General features: G+C 35.3%; 1 protein-coding gene and 1 long non-coding RNA gene across 9 annotated transcripts in view; one reads left to right on the plus strand and one right to left on the minus strand.

Moving 5' to 3' along the window:
• LOC150097475 (uncharacterized) overlaps nucleotides 1–24,759 on the plus strand; it is a 287,535-nt gene that overhangs the window by 206,628 nt on the left and 56,148 nt on the right. For 6 of the 7 annotated variants that reach the window (XR_016549629.1, XR_016549632.1, XR_016549628.1 and 3 more), the window contains one exon: nucleotides 23,595–23,846. This is a non-coding gene — a long non-coding RNA (uncharacterized LOC150097475). Of the gene's footprint in view, nucleotides 1–1,468; nucleotides 2,447–23,594; nucleotides 23,847–24,759 lie in introns of those variants that run through there. The other variant, XR_016549631.1, reaches the window with a different exon arrangement.
• The window catches only part of LOC150097478 (androgen-induced gene 1 protein-like), a 124,522-nt gene that overhangs the window by 16,482 nt on the left and 83,281 nt on the right, over nucleotides 1–24,759 (minus strand). For both annotated transcript variants that reach the window (XM_090406714.1, XM_090406715.1), the window contains exon 5: nucleotides 22,891–23,006. In XM_090406714.1, coding sequence (XP_090262840.1) covers nucleotides 22,891–23,006 — 116 coding nt within the window. The remainder of the gene's footprint in view (nucleotides 1–22,890; nucleotides 23,007–24,759) is intronic.

Raw genomic sequence — 24,759 nt, forward strand, 5'->3', positions numbered from 1 at the left:
TTAGGAAAAGTAAGGACACCAGAGATCAGATCCTTTGCCTTAGACAAATCATAGAAAAATATAAAGAATTTAGACTTCCTCTGGTAATGTGTTTCTTAGATTACTCTAAAGGTTTTGACTGTATTCAGCATGTGGAATATGGGAAGTAATGAAAAGAATGGGTTTTCCTCAACACACTATCTGATTGATAGCCAACTTATACAGGGAGCAAGAAGCCACAGTAAGAACAGGTGTTGGATTGATTGATTGGCTTCAGGTTGGAAAAGGAGTAAGGCAAGATTACTTTCTCCTCACTTATTTAGTATATATACGGAGAACATCATGCATGAAGCATTGGATAAGCTCAAGACAGGAATTAGGATAGGAGATAGATTGATCAGTAATAGGAGGTATGCTGATGATACAGTACTACTTTGTAATGACATGGAAGAACTAGGACAAATTCTTGACTTAATTAACAAGATCAGTAATAACAGAAGACTTCAACTAAATCCTAGCAAGACAAAGATTATGGTTCTCAAAGGAAATACAAACAGGGAAGTTCTTGTTGAAAGTTAAAAAGAAAAAAAACTTTCAACATCTTTCTCTAAATCCAGAGTAATTTAAAAATAAGATGATACACCTATTGGCAACTTGTATATGTAAATATGGCATCTCCATTGCTTCTGCCTTAGTATCACCACTTCTGGGTCTGGCTCCCACTGATGAGACCACAATAAAGGTCGAAATCAGTCTGGGTAGTGGCCCTTCCCTTAATGCACAGGCTGCATAGGCATTATACATGTCTGCAAAGAGATGTGATTTGTATTATGGAAGATACTGAGACAGGGGTGATGAGAGCTTGGTCCACCTTTACCACAAGTTGCCTCAGTCCTGAAGATACTTCAGGCGCAAACTTTGTTTGCTTACACTTGGATAAAGGATTAAACTAAATTTATTATAGGGAAGCTCTTCAGAAACAAGTTTACCTTAATGGAAAAAGAATTGAGGAAGTCAGTAAGTTTGAGTACCTGGTGTTAAACTGTGAATGAAATTATTTTGTATGTTTTTATTCTTCATTCACATTTAACATAATCTACCATATCCTAAGCAAGACTTGTTATATATTATTTGTTAGTCTTTTGCTTAAGATTTATTATTCATGTATTTTCCTTGAATTTTATCAGTTATTATTTAATTATATAATTTTAAGATATGTCACGATAATGGAAGGACTCTGTAGTGAATGCCATTTATTTTATTACTTTGTCCTTCAATAATATTATAAGATATTCTATGTGTGTAACTTTTATGTGCTTTATGTGAACTGTAACATATGTTTTATTTATTATAATTGTAAATGAAAGTGAAGGAAAAATTAAGTAACTGTAATATTTTTTTATTATTATATTTCATTACTGAGTGTAAAGATATAATCTTATGTAATGCTTATGTTTACGTTTTGTTTTGATCATTGCCATGGAGACAGAAATAAAATGGAATGCGCGAGCTGAGGGCGTGAGCAGCGGTAAGGAAGTAAGGAACTAATATGAGTTGGACGAGTGAACAAGTTTAGGTGGGAAGAAGGAATGTACATAAACGGAGGCGAAAGTAAAGAAGGACACTCAAGGGTAGGACATTCAGAACACTATGGAGACGAGGAGAAAACTTATAGGCGGCTGAGAGTAAAGTCAGCAGTAGCAGTAATAGGAATTTTAGTGCCTTAATAGGATTAACAAAAGACCGGAAGGTTAATAGGCAATCCAGAATAATTCCTCTAAGTTCTAGAATTACTACTTATTCCTTTGTCGCTTTGAAGGATTATGCAAATCTCAATTTGTTATGCAGTAGTAAACATGGAATGATTATTCTGTCTTATAGCAAATCCATCAAGATTTGAGCAGCGTGATAAATAATAATTCAGTTATCTCCGTGAAGAATTCCTTTGAAGAGTGTTGCTTCGGAGTAATAAGTGAATATAGTTTTGAAATGTGCTCACTCACGTTGAATCTGATGTGCTAAGGATTAATCCTGGTGAGAACAGTCCTACTTTATTTTATTTCAGTGAGAAGATTTAAGTGATAGCTCCGTCTCGAATATCCTAACATTTACTGTGGCGTTTTGCCGAGTTTAGTCAAGTCAGAAGCTTAAGAGTAATTTCCCTTGAAGTAATAACTGCTGCCATTAATAATTCAATAAGTGCTTGCTGACTAAGTGTTAAATTACAGAATGCAACTGAGTGATACTAGTAAATTTATTTACTAAGAAATTCTGAAGTTTTGAACTGTATGAACAATTTTTATTATTAGGAGAACTATGAATTTAGTATCTGAAGATATGATGTTTGATTCTATGTGAATGTTTTGACCTGAAGAACTAAGTTAATTGTATTATCTTTTTTCAGAGTTATAATTTTATGTACTTGTCATATAACCTTGTATTAAATGTTTTGTTTTATTAACTTCAATATTGTGTGTGCCTGATTCTTTTTCATTGCACCTTTCATAAAAAGTTCGGATCTTGCGGGGGCTTTAAGTGTAGAATATTAAATTCAGCCTATATGATTAATGAGACTGCTAAATTAATTGAAGATTGATTCTACTATTTTACATAGGCTAATCTAAATATAGGGTGGTGCAGTATAAACATAAATTTCTCCATATTTTGAACAGTAATCAACCTGCAATTAATTGATTTTATTAAGAACAACTTTACAACAAGATGGCAGATTCAAAACCAAGAAAATACAAAAAAAAGCAAGTTTGAGTACCTGGAATCCATTATTAATGTGAAGAATTGCTGTTCAGAAGACATCAGAAGGAGGTTAGGAATGCCTAAAACAACAGTCAGAGATTTGTCTAAAATCTGGAAGGAAGGATCTATCTCCATGGGAACAAAGTTGAGGATTTTGGATGCAGTTGTTTTTCCAACAGTGACTTATGGATGTGAGACTTGGAATCTAAAGAAGTCAGATAAGAAAAGGATATCTCCTTTGAGATGTGGTGCTACAGAAGGCTGTTGAGGATAGCATATACTGAAAGGCATACAAATGAATGGGTGTTAGAAAAGATCAGTAGAACTTTAAGGCTCCTTAAGGATTTTGACAAAAGAAAGTTAAAATATTTTGGACACATTGAAAGGATGACTTCTCAGAACAGTAATAGAAGGTAATGTTCCAGGAAAAAGAGGAAGGGGGTAGACCATCAATGAGATGGTGTGTGTAGCAACTAATCTTCAGAGAGTAGAAGTCTCCAGAAAAGCAAACTACAGGGCTACATGGTGAGGCACATCATTGAGCACTGGAGTGACCATACGGCATCTGTGGATGTCCAGTAAACATATAGAAGTAAATTGTAATTTATAAGACATTAAAACATTATACAATTCTTCTTAGAGTCTTTTCAAGGAACTAGAGCATAATGATCAAAAATCTATATTATATTATATATATATATATATATATATATATATATACAGGGTGGCCATAAATTAACTTTCCCTCTTTGGAGGTGTCTGTAGCTAAAACTAATGCACTGAATGAGACCATATTTTATATTGAGCCTTTTGAAGGCATGGGGAGATGAATTCCGTGAAAAAAGATTTAGTACCGAAAGTCGCCGATAGGGGAATTTTTGGCGCTGGTGGAGCCAAAAACAGTCAAATATTTGCAGTAAATGCAAGTAAAAAGGATAATGCAAATTTTACTGTGTGTACATGATGGCAGCGCCATCAATTCCACTTAAAAAGGGATTGAGAACTCTCAGGCAGTTATTCGAATGACTGACGAATTGTGCTCAATATGCATCCTACCTTGCCTCAGTGTGCTTTACTTGTTAAGTTGTTTTACCATAAATAGTAACAATGTTAAATGCCTTTGGAAATTTAGAAGGCTTCATAACCTGCAAACAAGTCCTATGTCAGCTGTAGCACTGAGAGCTATGATTAAGAAGTTTGAAGAAACTGGATCACTAGGAGTTAGACCTGGCAGAGAACAGAAAGCAGTGCAAGAAGAGACAGTAAAAGACATTGCTACTGTTGTGTTCGACGACACAGGGACTGGTCCAAGCGCTCGTGCCATGGCTCGCCAACTTGATATGGCTTATGGTAAAGTGTGGAAAATGCTTCACTTCTATCCGTATAAGTTCAGTTGTGTGCAAGCACTAACTACCACAGATTATGATAAGTGCATGACCTTCGCGCTAATGTTTCTTTCCCAAATGGAGGTCGACAATGACTGGCCTTGGAGAATATTGCAGGGTGATGAGGCTCATTTTTATCTGAATGGGTTGGTCAACACTCACAACTGCAGAATTTGGGCATCTGAACATCCCCAAGCGATCCAGCAAGTACCATTGCATTCTCCACAAGTAACCGTGTGGTGTGGCTTCACAGCCAATTTCATAATAGGACCATACTTTTTTGAGCGTATTACCCCTACAGGTCCTGTAACCAGCTCCATTACTGGAGAGATTTATCGACATATGCTGGAAAATTTTGTCATTCCTGCATTGCAGCAAAGACAATGTTTGGACTCCATAATTTTTATACAGGATGGAGCAAGGCCACACATTGAACGTTCAGTACAGTGCCTTTTACGCCACCATTTCAGTAATGAGAGGGTTATCAGTCAGTTTTTTCCGACGGCATGGTCGCCTCGATCCCCGGACATCACTCCATGTGACTTTTGGCTGTGAGGGTATTTGAAATCTGTTGTGTATGTTGGTGGCGTTCCCAACTTGCATGGCTTGAAAGAGAACATAAAACGGGCTGTTATGAACATCCAATCTGACTCCTTATGCTCAGCTGTAGAGCATGTCGTACACCAGATGCAATTTGTTGTACACTAGGAAGGTCAGCACATTGAAAATCATGCATGTGGTCCAGGGGACCCTGATTCTGATGAATAAAACATTATTTCCTGTGAGTTCAATTACTACATTTTCGCAAGTTGTTGTTTTAGTTTAATTATTATTATTATTATCATTGTAACACACTGGAATGAGTGATGTGGCTGTCACTTATACCGTCAAAATGTTATTATTCCATTTTATCTGCCTTTAATGTAATTATCTGATTTTTTCGGCTCCACTAGCTAAGAAACAAAAGTCTTGTGATACCAGTATAAATGTACCAATGTTTCTGATCATCCAAGCAACAGGTGAAAAGCCAAGAGGGAAAATGTCACCCTTCTTCATTCAAAAAGGTTTAGAAGGACTAGCAGGATTTCCCAAAACAGTCAAAAAATTATGTTCTAGTGATATTCCTGTGGAAGCATAGTCAACAACAACACTCCAACTTAGAAAAATTACTAAAAAGTAATTTTTCTAAGTTGGAATACTTAGAAAAATTACTTTTTAGTTGATTAAAAATTGATTAAAATTACTTTTTAATCAATTAGTGGAATACTTTTTTTTATATTGCTCACACCTATGAAAGATTATTTCCAAACCTATAGTACATTTTGTACAGTGAGCAGGCTAAGAATTTTTTTTTCTATTTTTATCAATTTTTATAGATTTTTTTTGTATTTGTAATTTTTTACACAGTCAGGAAACCATGCTCTAGACCAAACACAGAACTTTATCAATCCACCTCAGACTTCCATTAAGTGGGACTGTAGTCTCACACTAGACAATGAACTTCATCTCCCATTAATTTAACTTACATTAAACTCTTCTAGAGGAATGATACCAGAATGGGATCTCCTTAATGTCCCAGATAAGGAGATATGTTCAGAGCTTAAAGATCAGGGAGTAACAGTTATGAGATACTCCTTAATACATAGGGATGGCCATTTGGTTCTTACCAAGAACATCATCCTTATTTGATACACTTAAATCTCTAGCACCTGTAAAAACAGGGTATCTCAACTGTCCTATTAGGCTGTACATCCCTAATTCGCAGAGGTGCTTTAAATGTCAGAAATATGGGCCTGCCCAAACTATCTGCTGTTGCTCTACCACCTGTGTGTCCTATGTAGTAGTAAAGAGCATGATAGTGAAGCTTTCTCTGCAAAGAAAGCTAAATATGTTAACTGTCAGGGAGATCATCCAGCCTACTCCTGTGCATGTCAGAGGTGAGAGAATGAAAAAGCAGTTCAACAGATTAAAACAGAACAAAATATATATTAGGATGAAAAAAGGAAACTAGTCATCACCACATCTGTCCTAAAATCTTCTTATGATAAGAAGGTAGCAGCTAAGAAAACATCAACAGCAACTCATGCTCGTATGTCTATTCCAGCATCTGATAATTTCATCATAACTGAACTTTATCATTGTGAATGCTCAACTCCAGAAATGGTGGCATTCGATGAGAATCCACTTGTCAAAAAAATTATGGTAAAGATATCACTGAAAGAAATCACCAGATATTTGCAGATGATATACTGAACATTTTTCAAGAAGAAGAGATGGACACTGGCTATCCATCTGGTTCTTTCTGACCTTTCAAAGTCAAATGATAAATATAAACCTGGCAAAAGTGAGCATTCAACTTCTTGGAAATCAGACGTCTACAATAAACAATAAAATTTTTGTAGAGGAACTGTCGTTAGCTTGAACAGAATTTTAATCTGAAGATTTTGCTGCAGAAAACAAGCATTTCCTTGAGCAGGACCATCTGTAGATGGTCCTGCTCAAGGCACAGTAGCTATCCTAGAGGGCAATCATACTCCTTTTTATCATGTCCAACTTAATACTGCTCTAGAAGCAGTAGCAATTCACCTATCCATGGGATTTTTTTTTTTTTTAAATAGCATGTTCCATATATTTACTACTAGGTTATGAGTTAAATGAGAATGAACTGGATGATCTTATACTGGCAACTACTCTGCTGGCCTGGTTGGTCGAGTGGTTAGCGTATCCACTCTCCAGTCAAAAGGCTGCAGTTTCAAATCCTGCAGAGGGCATGGATGTTTGTGATTGTCTGTGAAAACACTAGTGGTGGACGGTAGATGGTGTTAACGTAGATGATGATAGTTGTGGTTCATGCTAGTTGGTTGATTGAGTGGTAGAGACGGAGAGTTACAGAGTAGGTGCCCTTCCTTCATGAGTCTTTGGACTCCTTTGAGATGTCATGTACACAATCGCAAAGACTCATCAAGGGAGGGCACTTGCTCTACAACTCTGTGTCCCCCACTCAATTCACCAACTACAACAAATCGCAGCTACTATCATCATCTATACCAATGCCATCTACTGCCCACAACCACTAGTATTTTCAAAGACAATCACAAACATCCATGCCCAAGGTGAGATTCAAACCTGCAGCTTTTTGGTTGGAAAGCAAATATGCTAACCACTCGACCAACCAGGCTGGCAAAAAGTTCCCCTAGTCAGCAACTAGATCGAACATAGGATGCTCTTTCTTTGGGCCACCTAGCATCATGCATGCACAGGCCACTTCCACTGAGCTGCACTGCCTCCGAACTCCCTAGAGGTGTCATGTTTTCATGGGATGCTTAAGGGCCAAAGCTGTATAACTGAGAGTAAACCTCCACATGACCTTTAAAGGAATCTGGAAAACCGACCAGGGCTTCTGGCCTAATATCCAATCCTCACTTTCTAGTGGTGCACCCTGTTAGGTATCTGCTTGTAAACTGAATGAATGCGGATGGGTTGACAATTTGGGATTAAGCTGACCAAATTGTATTCTTATTGGTTTAAAACACAATTTAAAATGATGGCACAACATGACAGAATTTCATGCTGGCTGGGGCATCACCTGGTTAAACAAGGCTCCAGTTGTTTTCACCAGGGAGAACCAGGGCAAACAGCAAAATGGTCAGCTCCATGAACAAATCCTAAAACACATACCAACTCAACATCACCAGAGTTCAAGTTCAGCACTATCAACATAAGAAGCCTGAATGGCAAAGAAATGGAGCCAGCTGAGGAATTGGATAAGTACCAGATCGACATAATAGTGGTGACTGAAACAAAAAAGATAAAATCTGATTAGATCTTTCTGGGCAATAAAAAAAATGTTATATTCAGACAATGACAATCAAGGAAAAGAAGAAGTAGCTATAGTATTGAAAACTAAATACAAGTCTAACTGTCTTGAATGCAAGCAATATCAAATAGAGTGAGGTGGGGAAATATTAGAATGGGGAACTGGACAATGAGACTTATTTGTGCCTATGGTCTCACAGAAGTTAGAAGTGGAGGAATTTTTTTGAGGCTTTAGAGAAAGCAACAGACAATGAAAAAAGAAAAGTTGGTCCTTGTTGGAGATCTAAATAGTACAGTAGGAAATGATTCTCAGATATACAAAAATATTTTGGGAAAATTTGGAGAAAAGAGCAAAGCTAATAATAATGGCAAATACCTGTTGGATTTCTGCTCGGGACATGGACTAGTTATTACTAACACAATGTTTCATCATAAAAATGTGCACAAATTCACATGGGGAGAAGAGGCAAGGAATAAGAAAGTCTCACTGACTATGTTATTGTTGATAGTGATGTTTTCTCACTGGTGCAGGACACTAGAGTGTACAGAGAATTTGAAACTGGAATTAATCACCATTTAGTTTTGAGCAGAACAAAACCGAATTTCATATTGAAAAGAAGAACATGTAAGAAAGTTTTAATGCAAGTAAAAGTTGAGCAGCTCTCAGATGTGAACTGTAAACTAAAATACACAAATATTATTCAAGAAAAAATGAAAGAGTTGAGAACAGGAACCAACCTTGGAAATTCAGTGGCAAATCCTGAAGAAAACATTGACTGATTCAACCTGACAAGTATGTGGTGAGGTTGTCTGCAAAGATAGAAAAATCAGAACTCCATGGTGGACACAGGAAGTTAAGGAGGCAGTGAAGGAAAAAAAGAAAGCATATCAAAAGTTCCTGGCAAATAAGTCAGCTTGTGCTCTTAGAGAATACAGAGACAAATATAAGAAAGCTTCACTGTGTGAAACTAGCTAAACAAAAGTCATGGGAAGATTTTGGTAAGAACATGGAAAATAAATAATCAGGAAGGTAGCAAGATATTCTGAAGGCTGTGAAAAAAACGCAGAAATGGAGGAAAGAGCGCTGTAAAAGAATTAGAAACGATAAAGGTGACATTGAAAACTGGAGAAAAAGATATCTTTGATGTATGGAGTAATTACTTTCAAAAATTGCTAAATGAAACAATCAATGACAGCAGTGGTAAAAAAACACTGAACAGGCATGCAATAAGGAACACATATCCATACTTGAAGTAGAAAACGCAATCAAAAGCCTGAAACGTGGAAAGGCAGTTGCAGTAAATGATATTCTACCAGAAATGCTGATGTCTGGAGGTATAAAAGTCTTATATTGGTGCACTGCATATTTCAGAAAGCCTGGACAGAGAGATAAATTCCAGATGATTAGAACAGAGCTCTCATAGTACCCATATATAAAAAGGGAAATAACACTGAGAGTGAGAATTACAGCTGTATTTCTCTACTGAGTGTTCCTGGTAAGATTCATGCAAGTATACTTGAGAAATGGTTGAGAAGGATTGTAGAGGGGAAGCTTGGAAAGGAACAGGCTGGATTCAGGCTAAACAGTGGCTGTCAGGATCAGATTTTCACTTTATGACAAATAGTTGAGAAATCATGGGAATATAACATAGATCTGTATTTAAGTTTCGTAGATCTGGAAAAGGCATGTGACAAGGTGCCAAGATAAAAGCTATCCAATACACTACCATTATATGGTGTCAATGAGGCATTATGTCAAGCAATACTTAGTAGTCTTTATTTGAGTTGTAAGTCAGCAGTTAGAATTGAAGGAAGTACAGGAAGATGGTTTAATGTTAAATCTGGTGTCAGATAAGGATGTACATTATCCCCTCTCTTATTCATTATCTATATGGGTCACATTATGAAGGAAAGTGGTATTAGACCTGATATCAAAATTGGAGAGGTTAATCTCAGCTGTTTACTTTATGCAGATGATATTGTCGTCACCTGATAGCATCCTCTAGCAAGAGGGTTGCATCAGATGAGCAGCTCTTCTCCATTTCTCTCTGTCTGTCGCCTTCGTCATTCTTAAACCAGTCCATTCCATGATGTCAACGAACCACTCTCTAGTTGGTCTTCCACGTCTTCTCTTCTCCTGAACTTTCTCTTGTAATATAGTTATTGTCAGGTATCCCGAAGAACCTCTCAGAAGATGTCCTGCAAATTTGGTGTTTCTTTGCATAGTATTCTTGAGCAGTGTTCTTTCCATCCCAACTCTTCTTAAAACTTCTTGATTTGATATTCTCTCTGTATAGCTAATATTTTCCATCTTTCTATAACACCACATTTCCAATGCATTAATTCTTTCCATATCTCTCTTTCTGAGAATCCATGACTCACTTCCATAACTTGCAATACTCCGAACTGTTTCTTTAACTATTCCAACTCTAACACCTATTTTAATACTCCTATTTATTAAAATTCTCTAACTTATAAGGAATATAAGTGAACTTATAAGGAATATAGGTGAAAAAGATATGGAAGTGTTATGGCAAATTATTAATGGAATTTATGAGGGACAAGAATTACCAGAGGAGTTTAGATCAATTTTTATACCCATTCCAAAAAGGATGGGAGTTTTAGACTGTAACAATTTTACAACAATAAGTCTTATAACTCACACAGTAAAAATTCTGGCACAAATAATTTTAGAGAGAATTAAGAATAAAATAGAAAAAGAAATGAATGAGGAACCGTTTGGATTCCGAACCAACAGAGGAACGAGAGAGGCTATAACTTGTCTAAGAATTATTGGGGAGAAAACACTAAACCATGGTGGAAAGTTGTTTGGAGGATTTATAGATTTTGAAAAGGCATTTGATTCAGTGGAACATAAAAAGCTTTTTGACATTCTAGAAAATATTGCTATTGTCTTGGAAATTTTAAAGAAATTATATTGGTCACAAACAGCGTCAGTATGTGTAAATGGAGAGGAAACAGGAGAATTCCTGGTGGAGAAAGGAGTTGGATGCAATTTATCATTATTGTTTAACCTTTATAGTCAGATGCTTAGAGAGGCACTTGAGGATGTAGAAGAAGGAATAAAAATAAATGGAAGAATCATTAATAACTTAAGATATGTGGATGATGTAGGGGTGATGGCAGAAAGTGAAAATGAATTACAACAAATTGTTCAAAGAATTGAAAACTCTTGTAAAGAGTACGGACTAAGGATTAACACAAAGAAGAGAAGATAATGATAATGGGCAGAAAAATAGGAGATAATGTAAAGATAAGATGTGAAGGAAAGATTTTAGAAGACGTGGTTTATTTAGGTAGCTGGATCTCAGAGAAAGGAACTTCAGAGTTGCACATTAGAAATAGAATAGGCAAAGCTAAATCAGCATTTATGGAAATGAAGATGATATTATACTTTAAATAAATCCAGTGCAAGTCTGCAGGATTCTCTGACTAAATTGAATAACTGTTGTAACATATTTAGTATAAAAGTCAGCAATAACAAGACAAAGACAATGAAAATATCAACTGCATTATGAATGGAGAACTTATAGAACAAGAAAAATATTTCAACGACCTATGCACAATTTTTAGTGAAGATGGTAAATTAAATATGGAAATAGACAACAAAATCAACAAAGCCAGTGTGTGGTAGGAAGTCAACTGAATAAATTTATATGGAATAAGAGAGAAATTAGTTAAAACACCAAGAGTCCTCAGAAAGATTAGGGGCATGAACAGATGGCATCAATGGCAATATCATATTAAAAACGAGGATATTAGGAAACTTGACATCGTTAGCATTCAGGAATGTGTTACCAGGGCTAACCTCAGGTGGTATGGTCACAAACAGAATGGGAGAGGAAAGATTAGCAAAACAAATGTTTCTCTGTCAGGTTGGCAGGAAAAAGACCCAGAGGACGACCTAGAATATATCGTACCAAGAAATTACCGTATCAATCCACCAAGATATAGGTGGATAGATACGATAAAAAGTGCATTAGAAGACAGGTCTCGAGCCCAGATAAAATTGGGGGGTTGGGAAAAGCAATGGTGAACTACCCTCTAAAAATCTCACCAGGAATATTTTGTAGGCATTCTACAAAGTCACCTACGGTAGGAAACGACTGAAAGGGAAAATCAGAGAACACAGAAATATAAGTTCTGATAATGTTGGAGTCATAACAGGTAATAGATTGATTTGGAGGAAAAGTGTAGATAGGAGGTTAGTAATGATGTAAGTTTTTCATGTAGTACTATCATATCCTGTACACTCTTGAGGGTACATGTCAGAAATTTGATGATGATGATGATATTTCTCATGGGTGACTTTAATGCACACAACACTGTGTGGTGGTGGTGCCAACATGAATGGTTGACAATTTTGACCTCTCCCTTCTTAATAATAGTGCATAACTTCTTCCATATACCTACCTGCTCATATTCTACAAGAGATTTCACAATTTGCTGCGCTGCCATTTTTCCACTGCTCCTATGGGATGTTGAAGCAAAGAAGCTGTTTTTGTCTAAGCAACAGAGCCAGTTCATCTGCTTCAACATAAAGACTGAGTGTGTGATGGCAGCAGTAGCCATCCATATACTCTTATGATGGATGAGATCCAACCATTGCAGGTTATTCTGCCTTTCAGAACCACAGACTTTAGACCCATAATTCAGCTTTGAACATATAGGTGCATGATAAAGATGAAGCAATGATGATTTATCCATACTCCATTCAGTAGAGGATAGAGCAGGAAGGAGTTTTCTTGCAGTTTTCTCTTTATTGACAAATCTGTGCAAGGCATGTAAGTTTTCTGATCACTGAACAGCTTCCTTCCACTGTAGGCAATTCTCTGTGATATAATTTACTGTCACTCTTCTAACAAGAGGATAACTGAAAGACAACTTCAGCAATCAAAAATAAAGTCTCCATCCTACAACGTCTCACTTTATCAACTACAGCAGGGCTATTCAACATTAGGTAATCTGAGGGCTGCATCACAATGCATATCTAGTAATTTGGTGAGCAACAGTGACACAACCTCAAAAGCTGAAGAAACGAACAACACTAATTGCGCACTAATCGTGCACTCACGTTTCCCAGTGAGTGCCTGGAACATGAGCGTTGGAACAAAACAATGTAAGAAAACGCTTCTTTGACACATATAATATTTGAAAAACACGCGGGTATATAGTGATAAAAATGCCAAATAAAATTACCAACATTGAGATTATCGATTACTGATGGAATTAAAATATCTAAAAATATTCAAATTTTTCGCTCGTGAAAATCAAAACCCACAGGTAGGCCACATGCGGCCCACAGGCAGTGCTTTGGACAGCCCTGAACTACAGTATGCTCCATCTGTCTACCTGCAACTGTTTAATGCATACAGAGCAGACCACTTTATTTCTTGCCCATTTATACTGATGGTTCAAGACCTGAGACTTTTGTTGGTTGCGCTGATGTGTTTTCTGACATTACTATACCCAACCAGATCCTACTTGATTGAAGTAATTATACAGCAGAGTGGCATGCCATGCACTTGTATTTGTGCATGTAGAAGAAAACTGCTACTAAATTTGTGTAATTTATAGACTTACTGAGTTCTTTACAGGTCATCTCTTCTGTGCATAATCCACATCCAGTGCTTTGTGAAGTTTTACAATGTTGTACAAAATGAAAACCCATAATTTTGATGTTCATTTGTGCTCGATTACCAGGCAGATTAGAATTAAGAGAAATGAGACTGGAGCTGCAAGATCAGCTTATACTTTTCTAACTTACTGTAACAGTTCTGTATACAGACTACTGACAGTTTATAAGATCAAGCTAATTATCTAATAGTAGTCATCATGACAGGAAGCACTGACAACAAATTAAGCACTGTTGAAAGATTTTTCACTCGGTTATACTATAAATTAAAAATGCCAAGAAATTATATTCCTGGTTTAATCCTTTAATCCAGGGATGGCCAACCTTTTACATTCCATGCACCATTTTGTTTCATATACAAGTTCAAATGTGCCATGCAACTCTTGAACCCTTAAAAACTCCCTGTAAAAACTATCAATTGTAAACTGACTGACAAAAACCTGCGATACACTGCTGTTGCTAATGCTTAGCACACCTCAGGAACAAACAAGTGAATGTACAAAAGTACAGTGACACAGTATAACAGTGGACCTCCCACGATGAGTCTTTGACTCATTGGAATTATTTTATAATAATAATAATAATAAATAGGCATTTACTTTTTATTAATTATCATTGGGGTCCAATGCGTCACTTTTGGTGCATATGCCATAGGTTGGCCAGTCCTGCTTTAATCTTTTACTACTATTGATGTGAGGTCATTCTCTCTATATATATACAAGTAGTTCATTTGTGAAGATACTTCACATGCAAACTTTGTTTACACTTGAATAAAGGATTCAACCAAGAATATAATTTCTTGGCATCTTTAATTTATTAATTAAGCATCAATTAATCTGAAATTAAGCACTGGCAGTCTATTCACCATAGAAACAGAAGAGAGGAAATTGTTAGGCTCCGAATAAATAAGTTGTGTTACATATTCTTATTTTGCTGAGGGCTGATGACTCACCTATGTGTGAAAAATGGTCATAATCTGTTTCGGTGCCATTCATCATATTCTGTTTAGTGCTAACACTTAACCCCCAACCTGTCATGATGTCTATAGATGTCCAGCTAAATCTGGATACGATTCTATAAAACCTGTTGAATAACATGGATAAGAAGTGCAATTTGGTCTCACTATTTCATCTACCTAGGCTGGTAGGGAGGTTAACGAGAGAGAGAGAGAGAGAGGAATGAAGTAAAAATCTGATCATGCAGATGTTTTCAGACTCGGACATACTGCATGACATATTTTACAAAGAATTAATTTTTACAAACACATCTGATTATAAATTCTGCTTATATGTAGATACTGCATTGCTTAATTTAATGCTTTGTACCTAACATTATTTGTTAAATTTATTTATTGATTCTATTTTATTAATACCTTGTGTGGTGCAGTGTGGCGTGTTCTCCTTGTACCAATAAACCATAAATCGACCTACCTATCCAGTCTTTGATCAACCATTTTATTGCTAACCTAGCTTTCAGATTCATATGCTAAAATTGGTTTCAACACTGTCTTCTATATAATTAGTTTACTCCTTTGAAAAATGAGTCTCTTATTCCATATAAATTTATTTAGTTGATTGCCTACCATACCATACCAGCTTTGCTTAGTCTGTTGTCTATTTCCATATTTAATTTGTCATCTTCACTAAAAATTGTGCCTAAATAGTTGAAATCCTTTACTTGTTCTATAGATTTCCTATTCAGGATACAGTTGTTGTTTTCAGTGTTCTTGCCTGTTTTCATAGTCTGTCTTTTCATTGGATTTTCATACCAAATTTGTTATAGCATTATTCACTAAATTTAGTTAAGGAATCCTGCAAGTTATTTAAGAGTATAACATCATCTGCATAAAGTAAAGAGCTCAGATGAACATGTCCAGTTTTGATAACAGGTTGAATGCAACTTTCCTTTATAAATGCATCGATAGCTGATGAATGACACTGGAAATAGTGTGCGCCCCTGTCTTACATTTGATATTACATCAAACCATCTTCCACTAAGGCCTTCAATTCCAATTGCAATCACAACATAAATATGGACAGTGTATCGCAGTTTTTGAATAGCTTGTCTCTTGACACCTTGTCATATGCCTTTTCCAGATCTATAAAACTTAAATACAGATACTTGTTATATTCCCATGACTTCTCAATTATTTGTCTTAAAGTGGAAACCCAATCCTCATTTGGTCTACTGGCATGCCCTTCTTCAAATTTCTTTTTCAAATTTTTTCTAAAGCTTACATAAATTGTGTGAGTTTTTCTTAGACTTGCATAAATTTTACCTGGAATGCTCAGTTGGAAAATCCTTCTGTAATTCTCTTGTTCAGTTTTATTTCCCTGTTTTACAAATGGGTTCTAAGAAAGCTGTACTCCAACCACCTGGTATTTGACCTTCTGACCAGGCTTTCTGAATTATGCAATGCAGCCATTGGAAAAACTGCTGTTCCTTCATATTTGAGCATTTCTGACTTAATATCATTTACTCTAGCTGCCTTTCCCCATTTTAGGTTCTGATGGCACTTTCTACTCAAGTACTGATATAGATTCTTGATTGCATTTCTCTCAAATATTTTCTACCACCTTTCTTTCACTACTTGTTTAGTTTAACAATCTTTAACCTAACTAATCCAGCCATCTAAAAAAAAAAAAAAGTGAAAAGAGTAAAAGGAATAAGATCAAATTAAAAAGATCAGAAATGATGGAAAGAGTAAAAGGAATTTTACATTCCTTTTACTTTTTCTATTATTCTTACAGAGGCCCTGCCCTTGGTCTGTTACTGTTCAATTCTATATATTAATGATATTTGAAAAAAAAAGCTTGGATAGAGATATTCAGCTGTTATTCAAATTAAGTGGATATTAAATCTAACGTTATTTCAAAGCCGAATAGAGAAACTACAAGAGTTTCATTACGAATATAAAAACTATAAAAGTTTCAGTGGATCCAAGCATAAGCAAACCTTTCATGACAGGGGAAGCTTGTAGTAAAGGTGGAGTAAGTTCTGATCACTATCCTTAGTATTTCCCATAATGTAAAACACATCTCCTAGTGGACATGTATGATGTTATACATCAGCGATTCTCAACCTCTTTTTCGTCACGGTACACTTTTAATAATTTTAAAATTTGGTGGCACACTAACAATAAGATAAATTTAAAAGAATTTTACTTGGTTAATTAATTCATGTACTTGTAAAAATAATTTGCATACAATAATAATTTGCAATAAAATATAAAATGAAATTACATTACAAAGTAAACAAAATGTTTATTTAATGATAAATTACATTTAATGCAAAATTTGAGCATGTTTTTTTTTGATAACTTCATTTATATTTGGGCGTATAAATGATAATGCTACTCTCATTTCGTGATCCAGATTTAAAAGTCTGGATCTTTTTTTCGTTTTTATATCAGTCAAAGCCGAAAATCCGAATTCGCACAAATAAGATGTGGAAAATTGTAATAACACACTTAAAGCTTTTTGTGATATTGTTGGATAATCACATCTAAGATTAATCCAGAACGAATTAATTGATTCTTCTGAATGTTTTGACATTAAATCTCGGTTATTACACACAGAAATCAGTTCTTCTTCTTCTTTCAAAGTTAGTTCATACACCGGTGTCGTTTATCACAAATGGATTCTGAATCCAATCAAATTTTTTTGATTTTTTGATTGTTCATTATTTTGCAAATTTATTTCTAAATTTGGAAAATAATGAACAATTTTTTGCTTTAGTATTGTCAAATGATCAATAACTATTTTATGAATTATTTTATAACAATCTTTTGGAACTGCCTCGAACTTTTCTAAACTACCTTCTTGTGCTTTATTCTTCCATAAAGTAATTTTTTTTTTGAAATCAGTATTGTCAAATGATCAATAACTATTTTATGAATTATTTTAACAATCTTTTGGAACTGACTCAAACTTTTCTTAACTACCTTCTTGTGCTTTATTCTTCCATAAAGTAATTTTTTGAAATCCCAACAATTTATCAGTTGAGTTTAAAATATTTTCTTTCGGTCCTTGCAAACTGGTATTTATGTTATTAAAAATAACAAAAATATCAGATAAGTAAGCCAGCTTAGCACACCATATTTTGTCATCCAACAAACAAACAAAATCATTATTATCTTGTTCAAAAAATATCTTTATCTCGTTTTTTAATTCAAGCACGCGAGACAAAACTTTCCCTCTGGATAACCACCTGACTTCCATGTGTAGTAACAATGATTCGTATTTAGACTCCATAGCCTGGCATAATTGACTAAACAGGCGACTTTTTAATGGTCTTGATTTTATATAATTAATCATTTTAACACATTATTCCCGCACTACTTTCATTTGTTATGGTAATTGTTTTGTAATGAGTGTTTCCTGATGCAAAAAAACAATGGGTACTAATATATCTGCATTATGTTCTCTTACATGTGCTACAAATGCTTTTATAGATCCTATCATAGCCAGAGCACCATCTGTACAAATGCCAATACACAAATTCCACGAAATTTTAATTTCTTGTAAATAAGAATTAATTTCATCAAAAATATGTTTTCCTGTTGTGAAATCAAATAATTCACCACAACATAAAAATTGATTAATTATATCATTTTGAATGAATGCAATTAAGTGTGTGCTTTTCCCGTAATATCAGTTGTTTCGTCGATTTGTAAAGCAAAATTTGAATTTGCAAGAGTTTTAGCAATATTTTCTTCAATATTTCAGGACAAGTCTATAATTCTGCAACGAATTGTGTCATTTGAAAGTGGTATTTTGCAAACATCAATTTCTACTGATTCACCAATCATTCTTTTTACAATTTTATGACAAGCAGGTAATATAATTTCTTCAGCCAAATTATGAGATTTTAATTTGAGAGCAATTAATTCAGCCACTTCATAAGAAGCTATCTGAGCTTTTTCAGACACACTAATTTGCTTTTTAAAAATCTTTAATTGTTTGGATCTTGCAGATAATGAATTTTGAAAGTAGGCTTTGTCTTTTGATGCTGGCGAAGGATGATTAGTGAGCAGGTGACATTGGAGCTTGCTCGGAACCATAGCACTGTTTGATAATTTACAACCACATACCGCACACTCGGGAACAGTTTTATCATTTTCCATTGTAGATGTAAATCCAAATTTTAAGGAGTCATCATTATACTTACGATGAACATTACATTTTTTGGCGGAGGAAACATCTTTACTTGTACTGGGCTCGTTAACGTGATCGTTAGCATCATCATTATTGTCGTTAAGCTTTCTTTTTTTTTTATCCATTTATCCATTTTAGAGGGTTCAGTGAAAATAAAAATAATTTTGTCAAAAAATTATTAAAAACTACATATTGTATATTGCCTTTGAATCCGTTTTAATTAAGTTTGACTACACAATATTGTGGTATTGCACGTACGAAAACGAATATATAAGTTGTAACTAACCATATGCACACACATCAAGTGGGCGACTAGTAGACTAAACTAATATGTAGCTTTTGTTAGTCAGTAGCCAGAACTATAATAGCCATGCACATTGATTCAGCCAGTCCGTGCTAGGAAAGTAGAACTGATTGAACCACTTGTCTGATGCCGCTTATGTATGGGTATTCACAGTGGCAGCACACTTAAAAAATCTCGCGGCACAGCGGTTGAGAATCACTGTTATACATTATGGGTGAGTCACTATCCAGACCGGTTTTGACCTTTATTGAGGTCTCATCAGTGGGAGCCAGACCCAGATGTAAATACTCAGGTTGAGGTGATGCATAACTTTACCATACGAGTTGCTAAAACAGGTGTCGCATCACAAAAGGCACCAAGAATTACTGAAATAAAGAGCCAAAAAGGCTTCACTTCGGCAATGCAAAATTATTCAAATTAAGTGGATATTGAATCCAGCATTATTTCAAAGCAGAATAGAGAAACTACAAGAGTTTTGTGCCGAATATAGAAACTATAAAAGTTTCGGCAGATCCAAGCATAAGCAAACCTTGAAATAATGTTGGATTCAATATCAACTTAATTTGAATAATTTTGCATCGCCGAAGTGAAGCCTTTTGGCTCTTTGTTTCAGATATTCAGCTGTTTGTTAATGATGCTCAGATATGTACGATAATCAAGGTATAATTCTGATAATGGAATTCATGCAAGATGATTTAAAGTAGCTATGGACAGATGATAATGGGTCTCATTTTAACGTTGAATTGGCATCTGTAATCAAAATGCATTTTGGATTGAAGATATTTGAAATGCATATTATATTAATCAGATTTTGTTCCAGAAATTAATAATGCTATCTATCTTGGAGTAATGAGGAAGGGCTTAAACTTCAGAGATCATGTTACAAAGATAAGGAGAGAAGATAACGGCATTGAAAATGACACTAATGTAAGGTAAAGGAACTGATTACACCTCCGTAAAAGATTCTGAATCAGCACATCTGGACTACTGTGCTAAGATTTATTCTCTGGGATTCTTGTGTGGGGGGAGGGGGGGATAGAATGAGGAAACAGTTAAGAGGATACAGAAGTGATAAACTTAGGTACTATCAAAACTGTGGAATCTTGAATAAGAAGACAAATTAAGAATATGTAGACTATAAACTTTGAACATGTAGAGGAAAGGTGATATGATTGAGCTGGTAAAGAGATCTTATTTAACTTGGATAGGTGAATTACTTTAGTATATGGCACAAAGGTTTGATTAGTCTTTGAATTATGGTCAAAGCAGCTGTGAGGCTAGTGTATTATGTCTGTAAATTCTGTGTGTTAGTTGAATCAGTTTGCTTGTGTCAGGATGAAAAAAAAAACAACTCCAGTTCACAACAAGAAAAACTCTTCCACCTGGATATGAGACTGGCTAATGTAAGTATCACACCAGATTATCCCTGGAAGTAAGGGTGTGGTTAGTAAGGGATGTGGACTAGAATTTTGTTTTACACTATTGTCCAAAACCTAAGGACAAACACCATTTCTGAAGATTACAACCACAAAATTCAGACAATTCAGCTTGTGGCAATTTGTATAACTGGAGATTTCGAGTAAAAGGTACACATTTAAATTTTTGAATCGTGCACAAAGGGGTCACATGGTGGCATTCAACAGCATAAAAGACAAACGGCTGCGCTAAGCAAACCGTGTTTGAAGAAAGCTCTTTTTGTGAAGGAATAAAGTTTCAAAATTGGATGTCATGTAATGTCTCAAAGACATTGTCTGGATGATTTCACACAGGAAAGAATTATTGGAAAGCTTGAAGAAGGCTGCAGAATTACTGATATTATTATTATTATTATTAAACAAGACCTCATGGAGTCAAAGACTCATCTAGGAGGTCCTTTTATCTCACACACATCTCATCATACCGCATCTTAAACACATTCAAACTCCTTGCAGACACCACACTCTCAGGCAAGGCATTCCAATCACTCACAACTCTGCATGAAAAAAACCTGCCTCTCACTCCCCTACTCACACCCTCTTTATACAGTTTCCAGGAATGACCTCTGGTTCTCCCCTGATCTCCCACTATTCTCTGTAGAACTTCTCCACCATTGATCCTATATTGCCAGAGAGTTTGATACACAGCATTGTATCTAGCATTTGGCAACATTTCAAACCAATGGAATGTGCTCCAGACATTTGCTAAGAGGTTGCCCACACTCTACCACTGGGCATGAAGATAAATTTTTGGTTATAACAGCAAAATGTAATCGACACACCATGGCAGGTCAGCTTACAAGTTGGTTCCATTCATGCACAGGTATGCGGATATCACGACAAACTGGCAAGATGTCTGCAACAAGTAGGCCTGTAGTCTGCATTCCTTTAACAACACAGCCATTACAGAGCATGTTTTTAATGGTGTAGTATCCATAAAAAATTGGACAAGACACCAATGGGCTACTCTTTACAGATGAGAATTGTTTTAGTCTTTCCTCTGATTTTAGATGACACCTGATCTAGTGTGAAAGTGGTACTGCTTACAAGAATGTTCTTAAAAGGGATAGATATGGCTATGCTGGGGTCGCGATGTGGGAAAGCATTATGCTTAATGAACATGCCATGCTACAAGTGCTGGAAAAAGAGACTATGATTGGTGAATGATATTGCAACAAAGTTCTTCAATGTTATGTTTGATTGTTCCATGGTTTTGTAGGCAAAGAATTCATTTTTATGGATGACAATACCACACTACATCATACACAAGTAGCGGAGATACTTCTGGAGACCACAGATATTAATCAAATTGGGTGGCCAGTACGCTTCCAAGATCTCAACTCCATAGAACATGCTGGGATGCAATAGGGAGACATATTGCTGCTCAAAATTCCCCTCCAGAAAACAAACAGGGTATTATCCTTGCTCTGAAGGAGGAGTGGACTAGTTTTGACTCAAGAACTCTTGAATTATTTGGTGCTAAGCATGGTGAACCATTGTGGGAGCTACATCACAGTTCAGGGTGGACATATTCCATACTGAAATGTCTCACTCAGTATGGAATGTCTCTCTCTGCATAGTTTTCTGTAAGTACTGTACATTAATTCCTTACCTACATTCTTAAGAAATTTGTAACTTTTGCCAAAAATGTATTGCAATTTAATTTGCAAATTTATAATACATTTTTTGTGTAATATACTTTATTAGTATGTCAGGAATAAATTGATTTCCACATTTGGATGTAGTCATGAAAATGTTTTCATACACAGGTAAAAATGTAGTTTGTCCTTCAGCTTTTGTCAACTCCCCCCCCAAGGCCACCTCATCATCATCCTAAAAACAACAAGTAAGCTGTTCAAAGACAGCTGTACTTGAATTAAATGAATTGAACTTTCTTAACCAATCTGATATAACTATGGCCTTTATATCTCAGCTTTCCAGACTGAATATCTACTTCAAACTATTTTATCACATTTCAGATATCTTATATCCTCTTCAAATGCTTGACATCTCTTTGGCATTTTTTTTTTTACATAGCTGAAAACTGATAGATATTTTGCAAAACAATTCAGTTTTATTTAATAAAGCAACAGCATTCACTAACAAAAGTAGGCATTTTTTTGGAAAAAAAAAATGTTATTCAAGTCAATTCCTTGAATTGACATAGTATGACGTAGTGGCATATGATAAAAGACATATGAACAAGGTGACATTGTTTACGACTAGCAGTGTTTGCTAACGATTTAATAAAAAATAGTAATCTACCAATATGTATAACTCTAATCAAATAAACAAACCTATATTGAAAAGTTTGATTAAAGTTTGTTTTAATTACTTAAGTTCATGAAATCATATCTGGGCTTACCAGCATAAGTACAGTGCACTCAGTGAACCTATGAGCTTGCACCCATGAGAACGAGTTGGATGACTATGATATGATGTGTAGGTTTCAAGAAGGAGTACAGGTAAACAAATAGTGTGCTGAAAAATATTTAAAGATTGATATTTCATTACTAGTATATTTTGATAGTACAACATAATTTCAGTATAATGTCCTCTGGATACTGAAGAAGCTAAAATTTTAGTGCCAAACTCTTATCACTTTGCACAAATAAAGTAATTTATGTAAAAGCCACATGAGTTGTAAGCATAATGAGAATTTATTATTTTTCATAAAGTTGATCTTAAAATATTATGAAAATTTAAAAAATAAGTAATCAGCACCATATGCATTAACCCTTGGTAATATTTTTCTTAGTCAGTTTTTCTTTCTTTGTTAAAGTATATATAAATTGATGAGAGTACACTTCCTGATGAGAACCAACTATTTGAACCAGCTATCAGGCTTTATTTGAAACTTTAATCAAAAGCACTAATTAAAGGTGAATATATAGACTCTTGGGCAGAGTTTGCATCTTTTAAGTTGTGCCCTACTAAGGAAACTCTGGTACCAAAGGTTGTACTGTCATAAGCTCTGGCAATTTTGAAGATTTTTAATTATTATCCTTTCATGTAAATATTGTATTAATTGATTATTTTTAGTCACTCAAAACGTTTTATTTTATACAGCTCCTAAAGAGGTACAGTAGATTAGCATTTCTGAAGACTGTGTAGAACATTGGGTATGTACAGAAACTCAAAAGTGGTAAAGCAAAGGGAGAGGAGTGTAGGAATCCCATATTGCATTTGAAATTTGTTGAAGTTCCTCAAGTCTGTTTGCTAGTTTGGAAAATGTTATTTTGGAAGGAATTTGTACATGGGCAAGATATAATTCTGCTTATGCATCCCTATCTAAAGAAAATAGTTAAGAAATAAAATCAGGTAAGGTATTTCCAACATTTTGATAACTGTAATCACTAGCAGTCACAAATATTCAATGCAGTAAACTATGGTCAGCTCTTTGTACTTGTTAGAAGTTTCACATACAACAAAATAGTAAGGTCTTTGGTTGTTTTTACATTGTATGCCAAGAAAATGCCATACAATGTAAAAACAACCAAAGACCTTTCTTCCATTACATCAATCTTCATCTTCAAATTCCTGCTAGGTACTCTCAAGGAGGGTAAAAGATACTGTGATAGTGCTAAGTGATTGAGTTATTTCTAGCTTCCTATCAACAGCTTATCTCCAAATTAATCTGTTATTTGTCAGGACTCCAATATTTTCAGATCTCACATTTCACCTACTAAGGCATTGCTAACTACATCAATCAAGTTGGATCATGTTGGTCTTAATCAGCATCTTTTTCCATCCTGGCATCAAAAGCCTATTTTGCTAACTAACCTTTTCTCCACAAGACACCATACAACCTTACATTAGCTCTGTGCACATATTCTTGAATAACAGCATTAAGTTACTTTCTAATATCTTCATTTTTAATATGATTAAGTTACTAATGCCATCTGTTTGCTCGCTCCTAATTTTTCTCAGACCTACACATCTGGGTTCCTGGTCTTTGATCAACTGTTTCATTTCCAACTCAACTCTCAGATCCAAGTCTGCGCGGCTAGCCTAGTGGCTATGCACTTCGCAACCATATGCCTGGGGAAGGAGTGTCCTAGGTTCGATTCCCATCGGTGACGTGAGGAGCTGAAGGATCTTCCTCAGCCATAGCCAAGTTAGTCAGTCTTGAGCATGGACAGCAGGGTTTTTTCCCCAGTTTATTCTGGGGTTTTTCATCCCGCAAAGCAGGCAAACTGGCCTTGAGGGCTCAACACTACAGGCCATAGGATAC

The sequence above is a fragment of the Typopeltis vanoorti genome, chromosome 17, assembly GCF_054136105.1.
Source record: "Typopeltis vanoorti isolate ZY-2024b chromosome 17, IOZ_Tvanoo_1.0, whole genome shotgun sequence".
In the NCBI taxonomy this organism is placed as follows: Eukaryota; Metazoa; Arthropoda; class Arachnida; order Uropygi; family Thelyphonidae; genus Typopeltis; species Typopeltis vanoorti.